Source organism: Ipomoea triloba, chromosome 7 (genome assembly GCF_003576645.1).
Source record: "Ipomoea triloba cultivar NCNSP0323 chromosome 7, ASM357664v1".
NCBI classification, from domain to species: domain Eukaryota; kingdom Viridiplantae; phylum Streptophyta; class Magnoliopsida; order Solanales; family Convolvulaceae; genus Ipomoea; species Ipomoea triloba.
In genome coordinates, this window is record NC_044922.1 from 14,360,675 (window position 1) to 14,370,397 (window position 9,723).

The 9,723-nt window shown below is 33.6% G+C and overlaps 1 protein-coding gene across 1 annotated transcript; it reads left to right on the forward strand.

Moving 5' to 3' along the window:
* Positions 1 to 2,881: 2,881 nt before the first annotated feature.
* LOC116024878 (L-ascorbate peroxidase, cytosolic-like) lies at positions 2,882 to 5,685 on the forward strand. Its single transcript, XM_031265896.1, has 10 exons — positions 2,882 to 3,022; positions 3,868 to 3,996; positions 4,137 to 4,311; positions 4,424 to 4,489; positions 4,595 to 4,643; positions 4,783 to 4,868; positions 4,978 to 5,057; positions 5,155 to 5,257; positions 5,367 to 5,425; positions 5,520 to 5,685. Exons 2-10 carry the CDS (start codon positions 3,878 to 3,880, stop codon positions 5,533 to 5,535), a joined length of 753 nt encoding a protein of 250 aa, XP_031121756.1. The 5' UTR covers positions 2,882 to 3,022; positions 3,868 to 3,877; the 3' UTR covers positions 5,536 to 5,685.
* The last annotated feature ends 4,038 nt before the right edge of the window (positions 5,686 to 9,723 follow it).

A 9,723-nucleotide genomic window follows, 5' to 3' on the forward strand; every position in this document is an offset into this window, starting at 1 on the left:
CCCCCCCCCCCCCCCCCCCCCCCGCGCGTAAGCTAGAGAGTACATATCTTACAGTCTCAGCTTAGAGATAAAGCTATTGTATTGTGGCAAAGGAAGTGACTTTGTAAAACCACCAGCAGTTTCATTAGGAGAGGTGATATACATGAGCTTGATCAACCCTTTCTACACCTTTTCACACACAATATGACAATCGATCTCGATGTGTTTTGTCATTTCATGAAACAAAAAATTTTCTCCAATAGCTATGGGAGAGTTGTTATCACAAAAAAAATGTTGTGGGCTTGGATTAAGCTAATCCAAGATCACTTAACAAAAACCATAGCCATTGAACTTCACATACACTTACTACTAAGGCATTGTACTCAGCTTCAGATGAGGACCTTAAGATTGTTGGCTGCTTCTTGGACTTCCAAGAGATCAATGAATTCCCAAGGAATATACAATAACCAAATATGGACCTCCTCGTTTCTAGACACGCTGCCCAATCTGAACCAGTGAAGGCTTACGAGTAGGTGCTAGAGTCTGCTGAATAGAAAATGCCATTTCCAGGAATTCATTTCAAGTATCGTAACACCCTGTGTGTAGCCATTAGGTGTTTGTCATTCGATCTATCAATAAACCGGCTTAATTGTTGTATTGCATAGGCTATGTTAGGCCTTGTAGTTTTTAGATAAAGAAGTCTGCCCACAAGCCTCCTATACACCCCCGATATTTGCAAGAGGAGTTCCATGATCATGCATTAGTTTCTATCTTGGGACTATGGGACTTACTATAGGTTTACTTTCCAAGAAACCATCTTCTTTCAAAATATCAAGTGTATACTTCCTTTGGCAAAGGTTTAGACCAACTGAAGTCCTGGTTATTTCAATACCCAAGAAATAGCTGAGATCCCCTAAATCCTTTATTTTAAAAGTGGGGTATAAGAATCCATTTAGTTCATCAAGAGAGCTCATGACATTACTAGTAATGATAATGTTATCTACATAAACCAAAATAGCTATAAAGGTATAAGATGAATGCTTGAAAAATAGTGAGGGATTATACTTAAGCCTGAGTGAAACCATTGGTTACTAATGGTAATGTAAGCTTTGCATTCCATTGTCTACTAGCTTGCTTAAGCCCATAGAGGCACCTAGTCAATCTGCACACTTGATTGGGTTTTTCTCTTTGAAAACCAAGAGGCAATACTATTAGGAACATTTGTATTTAGATTTTGAGGATACCAACAGATTAAGAATTTTAGTCTCCAGCTTATTTTATTTTCTAGACTTAGGATATGTACTCTTTGTTTCGAATAGTCTGAATAACTAATCTGAATGGTTACGATTTAGATAGTTAAATCAACCAGAACAATAATCGAATGATTATATCTCGGATAAACAAGAAGAAACTTCGAAAGATAAAAGATCAGAAGAGACGAAGATTTCATGTCTACAAGACTGAAAGTTACAAAGGACGAATGGTGGAAGGGCCTACCTTTCGAAGTATAGAGAGGAACAAATGGTAAAGTCAACCATTCATAACCGGAAGACTTCAAAAAGTGTTAAGGTTCATGTTTTTTAAGACAACCCAACATGTGGTTCCTTAAAGATGATGTGCCATGTTTTTTAGATTCACAGGCAAACATCTTTTTGCAGTAAAGGCACCTGCCCTTAAGTACTTTCCCCTCAAAATCTAGGATCTTTTCAAAGTGATCCCAAACTTTGGACCTAGACTCAATTTCCTTCCTCTTCTTAGCAGCAGGAACAACAAGAGTAACCATAGGTTGTTGAGTATTTGTCTTAATGCCTTGGGGTTGAACTCCTTGTTCATCTACTGTTGAGGTTGGAAGAGGTCCAGACCCACTTATATTTTGATTGCTCAAAATCAATTTGGAAGAGGTCCAAATGGCAGAAATCAGTGGCGGGATGGCTCAAAATCAATGTGGACGATGCACTGGAAACACAAAGAGGCTGGACGGCCATCGACTAGATCATTAGGGACGAAAATGACATTTTTTTGAAAGCACAATCCGCTCCTCTCCTCGGGACCTTCTTGCCAACTGAAGCCGAAGCAATGGGACTTAGAGAAGTCTTAAGCTGGCTCAAAAACCAAAATCTTTCCCATTTTCCGATCGAAATTGATGCTCTTATGGTCGTTCAAGGGTTAAATTCTAGATCTTTTGATTCATCGTTTTATTTATCGTTTTATTTACTTTTATTTGACATTAAAGACTTATTACGTATTTTTCCACATGCGTGTATCTTGTTTGTTAAACGGTCAGCGAACATGACCGCTCATATGTTAGCTAGAAAGGCATTTTCTATGTCTGATGATATGAAATGGGTTGATCACTCTTTTCTTTTCTTTGTAATATTTTATCTTCGGACCTGAGTTGAATGAATCCTTAGTTTATTTTCAAAAAATTCTTCAACATGCGTGGATGGATGGGGCTATCGGAGTAGGTGGCTTTGTACTTTTGTGCAGCATGTTTGAGTAAGGTTAAAATGGGAAAATCATGCATCTTTTAACTGTTTTCTTAAAATGCGTGTAAAAGGAAAAGTGGACAAACATTATAGGACAGGAGTGCGTGCACCAAATTTTTATTTTAATTTTCATCAACCTCTCCCAATAATGCACAATAATTATTTCCTAATTTATCCAGCCAGCACATAATTGACGGAGTAGACTAATGCAAATCAAAGAGACTGTGAGCTTCGGATGATATTGCGCTAGGTGATTTTAGAAACTCTCTCCAAGGAATCTGCTGGAGCTTAATGCGTTCACACTTGCACTCTCAGTCTCGGGGCTCGATTGCATTTTCCATAGGTGGGACCTCCTTCCATCCATACCTGCCTCGCGATCATTCGGATCCAACGGCTGAGATCAAAACACTAGAAGTTTCTCTCCCCTCACGCTTTTATTTATTTATCCGCCCATTGTTTAGCTCCTTTCCTCGCTTTGTGCTTGTGGTCTGCTCGTGCCGTCGTTGCCTCTCTCTCTCTCTCTCTCAATTATCTGCTTGCAAAAAACTATACCAAAGGTTCGACTCTTCATCACTTCATTGCAGCTTTGATTCTTCTTCTTTGGTTTTATTCGTTTCATTATCGTATTTTGGCGGTTTTCTGTTTAAAAAAATCAAACCTGCTTTGTGTGTAGCATTACTCTTTCAATAATTTGCTACTGATACTGAGCGTATTATGAATGCAAACTGTTTTGATGTGTTAGTTTTCACTTTGTAGCTGTTTACTAGTTTCATGACTTTGATCATCGCATTTTTTGTTTTGCTTTAATAAAATGATAAGTACTACACAGAGAGTATATTTTCGGTAATTTATGTGGTTGATCCGATCTTATGTACTTGTGAATTTTATTTTTATTTGCACGTCTATTTGGTTTTTTTCATTTATCTTGTCTGTTTGCTCATGTCGGACACTTTAGGCTTTCGATCATTGTTGTGTGTAGCTATAGAAACCTATTTATGTATAGTGATTGTGTATATGTGCTTGTATAAAAGTCTAGTGTGAACTCTTGTGATTTCATTAGCTGTAAACAGCAATGCTGAATATTCATTTTCACCGAGTGTTGGATCAATTGTCTCTTTTATTATGAATTTATTATGATATTTTTGTTAGTTTGATTCCAATTTCATGATATTATTTCTGCTAGTTGGTTTGGAATTTATGATATTGGTTGTTAGTTTGATTCGAATTTATGATAGCTTTTCTGTTACTTTGATGTTAACCGCAGATGTCTGTATCTTGGTGTAGTCATCATTTACTTGTCACTTTGTATGTATAGTGGATGGTGTTTTAGGTGCAAATGCAGATATAAATGTGTATGAATGTAATGCTGGATTTGAGGTTAATCTCTGTATATGTGATGCAGAATAGTTGCAATGGGCAAGTGCTATCCCACTGTTAGTGAGGAGTACCAGAAGGCTATTGACAAATTGAGGAGAAAGCTTAGAGGATTCATTGCTGAGAAGAACTGTGCTCCTCTCATGCTTCGTCTTGCGTAAATATCTTTTCACCTTCTCTGAGTCTCTCGTCATTTGTGTGAATTCTGTATTCTTTTTGTACATTATTGCAGTCAGTTGATATTCTTGAATTAAATAGATTGGTGGTTATGTGAATTTGGCTTGATTTTCATTGCAGATGGCACTCTGCTGGAACTTATGATGTCTCGACCAAGACTGGAGGTCCATTCGGAACCATGAGGCTCAAGGCTGAGCAAGCTCATGGTGCCAATAATGGTCTTGACATTGCAGTGAGGTTGTTGGAGCCATTCAAGGAGCAATTCCCTATTGTCTCTTATGCAGATCTGTATCAGGTACAGCATTACCTTTGTACTGCTTGGAGTTTGGAGTGTCTGGATTTTTAGTTACAGTGCTTTTCTTGTTCTAAGAGTTTTATGCTAATTTGGACTATTACCATGCTTGTAGCTTGCTGGTGTTGTCGCTGTTGAAGTCACTGGAGGACCTGAAGTTCCTTTCCATCCTGGGAGAGAGGTATTGTTGTGCTAGTGTTATGATTATCGTTGCTAAAGTTCGTTTTCAATTAACACTTGCCTCGTTAGTTTTTGATCTTTGTAACTTTGTGTTTGTTCATATCAGGATAAGACAGAGCCCCCAGTTGAAGGTCGTCTACCTGATGCCACACAGGGTTAGTCATTTTCTGTGTTGGATTGATTATTAATTTGTTCATGGCCATGGGAGTTGGTAAATTTTCTCTCAAGTTGATTTGCTTGCAAGTTAATGATGTGTCCCTGATTATTTATTGCATGTTAAAATCTTTGAATTAGGAAATGATCACCTAAGAGATGTGTTTGTCAAACACATGGGGCTCTCTGATAAGGATATCGTTGCTCTCTCTGGTGGCCATACCTTGGTACTTCTATATTATGGCGTTGTTTTGCATTTGTCTCTTCCCTCTTTGTTATCTAGTTAGCTGGTATTGTTCTAAAGTTGTTTGACATTTGGTTCCTAATTGGCTTCAGGGAAGGTGCCACAAGGAGCGCTCTGGATTTGAAGGTGCTTGGACTACCAACCCGCTCATCTTCGACAACTCTTACTTCAAGTATGAAGACTAGTATAACTTGCCATTCTCTTAAAAAAAATATCCATGTTTTTTGTGGCTATCATAAGATTTATTTGTTCATTTATCTTGTAATCAGAGAGCTTCTGAGTGGTGAGAAAGAAGGGCTTATACAATTGCCCACTGACAAGGCTCTTCTTGAAGATCCTGTTTTCCGCCCACTAGTTGAAAAATATGCTGCGGTATGTGTGTTCCTTGGTTCCGGTCCCCCCCCCCCCCCCTCTAGATGGATTGTGATTTGCATTGAAAACAGCTGCTGTATAACTAACTGAATCACTAATATTATTTCAGGATGAAGATGCCTTCTTCTCTGATTATGCAGAGGCTCATTTGAAGCTTTCTGAACTTGGGTAAGGATCTCTGCTTTTTGCGATGGCTTATTTGTTTCAGGACACGAAGTTGCTTCATTGCAAGTCTTTTAATCGTATTTTGGTGATGATGCAGATTTGCAGAAGCATAAGCTGTTGAACAAGGAAGACGGAAGTGGCTGGGACAATTATGTTTTTGCATAAATTTTAGAATTATACTTGTTTTCAACCTTTTGTATGCTCTGAACCTGGATGCGAAAATCATTTTCCAGTAAAATAAATTTCTATTCTGCTTTTGAACAGATTCTTGTGTTTCTCGTGTTTGTGTTCACGTTTCTGCGTTTTGTCAACTTGCGGTTCACAAGTAACCCGCATCACCAAGTCTTAACGCAGGACTAGAACATTCAAACCCTATTAGGAAACATTGAATTGAATGAGAATAGTTCAAATCAGTCTGTATTAGCATGCAAATATTCTCTTCAGATTTGAGAGTAGTTCAGAATTAAAAATTAGAAATTATTTATGACTTTCCAAGTGGAAAGTTAGATGTTCATTCTTTTGGGATGGATTCACTTTCCACCCAAATGAAGACAAGTGATTATACTCAAACCTACTTTTATTTTTAAAAAAAATTATAATGAACACCTGATTACCTGAATAACTCTGTCTAAGTAAATTATTAAAAAAGTGATCCATTTATCATCATACCAAATGCACTCAAAGAATATAAGTAAATTATTAAAAAAGTGATCCATTTATCATCATACCAAATGCACTCAAAGAATATTATATACAAACAATAAATTTTTTTGAAACCATTGGACATATTATACTTTTTAACTAAAATATAATATATTTTATATGAACTCATAAAATATATTATATTTTAATTAATTAAAAAATATTAAACATCTCATATGAGAGACGATTTTATATAGACTTATTCATATGCAAATATAATTAATTTCAAGGATAGTCCATTAACTATTACTTTGTAATATTTATCAACTTTTATCATTGACTTTTAATTTGACCATAATTGATCCCTTGACTATTGATTTTGTTTCATATTTAGTCTTCCCATTAGAAATTCGTTTAATCAGCCTTAGATTTAAGGATAAAATGTAAAAAATTAGCTAATGGGATCACCTCTACATATTTACATATTTAAGAGCGTTGAAACAAAGAATATAATCTCCTCAAATTTGGGTAGAGACTTATCATTTATCAATAGTCAAGTCCTCAAAGTTGGGTAGAGACTTATCAATAGTATAGTTCAAATTAACTTGTACATAACATGTTCTTCGTGCTCCCATTAATGATGAACCTAGTGTATGAAGTTCATGAACACAATTTGTTCATCTTATTAACAAACCAATTTTTATAACTTTACTCTAAATTTAAGAGTTACTAAATAAATATTTAACTGAAAGACTGAATTTAAAACAAAATCAATAATTAAGTGATCAAAGAATTTTCAATAGTACTCAAAAAAGTCAATAATCTTGTGGTCTAGTGGCACCTGGTTGCAGCCTCATGTGGAAGGGGGTGGGTTCAAGTCTTAGTGAAGGTGTTGCTGTCTCGTTGTGTTTCAGTAGGTTCTCATGAGATTTTTTTTTTTTGCTTAGTTATCACACGATGACACCTCTAATAGGGAAAATGCTAATTGCTTAGTAGGATTTTTTTTTTGCTTAGTTTTTTTTAGGGTCAAATGTTTAGTAAGATAATAATAATACTACGTAGTAGTAGTAGTAATAATAATAATAATAATAATAATAGAAAATAAAAAATATACATAGCATCCTAATCAGCACAAACTTGTTAGCCTACTAAAAATGCTAATTGTTCTTCTTTTTTTTTTTTTTTTTTTTTTCAGGTTCAAGGATGAATTTGGAGCTTATTCGAGTTTAGTAGTTTAATTGATATCCTCAAATAGTTCAATGGTCTATTTGTACCTCTTCTCTATGACTTATATAGTAAATACTAGTTTTTCTTATAGGCGATGCGCAAAAAATAGGTGCTCAATGTTAATATTTTATATTAAAAATTTAAATTTATTTAGATTTTAAATATTTAAATTATTGTAAATAATAATAATAATAATGTAAAATATTTTTATAAAATTTATATTTATATTTTAGAAAATAACTAACACATAACTCTAATATATAATGTGTATATATTATTATTATTAAAGAAAATAAGAAAATATATAGTGGATGCATGTGCATGGTAACAATAGTGGAAAAAATAACGGAAGTTATAACGGTAGGGGTATGTTTGTCTAATATATTGTAAAGTACAACTTTTATAGCATAATGTACAACAAAACTTAACGGAAAAAACGGACATAAATGAAGGGTATAACATTCATTCACACTTATTATGTTTTTAGAAATTTTACTCACTCTATCTTTATGGCAAATTATTGTGTGTACCATGATCCACATAACTGTGTGAACAATGAATGCAATATACATTTTTAATATACTAAAAATGCATTATTTGTGTAATGAATATATATTATTTGATTATATATATATATAGGTAGGGTTCCAATGAGATCACTTGTTTAGGTAAGATTGTGAGATCAGATCTTGTGCATTCATGTAATATTTTTTTAATGGTCTAGATTGATTTACACACACTACGTTCGCACACATTTAATCACCCATCACACACACTTCAACTTGAAATCTTAATCAATCTATACCATTAAAATATTTTGAGATCAAATCTTGTACATCAATCTAAAAAATTTGAATGGTCTAGATTGTTAGACACACCACTCCGTTCGCACACATTTAATCCCCGTTCGCACACATTTAATCACCGTTCGCACACATTTAATCACCGTTCGCACACACTTTAACTTAGAATCTTAAATCAATCTAGACCATTAAATTATTACATGGATGCACAAGATCTGATCTCACGATCTTATTTAAACAAGTGATCTCATATGATCCTAACTATATATATATATATATATATATATATATATATATATATATAATTATGTACTTCCAAATAATGTACTTTTTATATATGGTTCACATAAATTTGTAGAACATAGTCATAGAATAATGATTACTATAGTATTATACCCATCCAATTTACTAATTTTTTAGCCAATTCAATTTTTCTTTTTTCCATTATTTTCTTTAATATTTTCTTGTAATTTTTAAATTCAATTTTTTATACTTAATAGTAACTTTGATATATCTTTTAAATATATAAAGTTTATGCACTAATATTAAAATATAAAATTATAAATAATTTTAATTAGTTCTTGTTAATCAAACCTCACACATTTTTTTCACCTAGGCAAAGACTCTTATGAGACCGTCTCAATTAAGGATCCTCATCTGTGAGACAAGTTAGGTTCTTCATAAGTATTACACTTTCCTTCAATTCATAAATAATTTTTTAACCCTTGAATAATATATTTTGATTTAAAAGCAACAATTAGTTTATCTTGATTAGTATTACACATTTTCTCATAAATAACAATTAATTAATTTATCTCTGATTAATATTACAATAATTTTTCTCATAAATAATTCTTCAACTCTTAAATATTACATTTTGATTTAAAGAAATAAGAAGTACGGAATACATTTTTCTCTAAAAATATGAGACTTTCCTTCATAAATAACTTTCAATTTATCTCTAATTAATATTTCACTTTCATATTATAAGTATTACATATTTCATATAAACACAAACTGTTTCACAGATAATGATCCATGAAATAGTCTTGTATGAAATAGTCTTAACTTACAAGAGAGTCACCCACAAACTTACTCATACAGTACTCAGTTAACACTAACATCGCCATTAACAAGTTCTCTACTCCTTGTTTAAGAGACTTTAGTTGAAGAGTTTGTGGCAGACATTTGAGTAAGCTAAATATAATTACTTTTTAAACATAAAAGTGATAAAACAAAGGGGAGATCAGAATGTCTGTATATTATACAAGTATAGACTGCAAGTAAAACAAGGGATTGGCATCTTTGTCACGGCACCAATTCATGGGTGTCCATCATCATATCATCCAACCAATCATTCTTAACATCGCTATCTATCTATTTATCTATAGCTTTTCTCTTCTTTTTTTTTTTCTTTTCTTTTCTTTTGGGGGGTGAATCTATCTTTAGGTTTTGTCACGTCCAGAAAGTGAAATGTAGCAAAATGGCCGTGATTTCTGTGGTCCAACTTGTGCCTCTTGCCCTCTAGCGGCGGCAGCCTTCCCCTTTCCAGAACAATCGCACTTATAATATTATTACACATAGTGATGTTACATTTTTTAAAAACAAATTTAATTTGTAATATTCGTC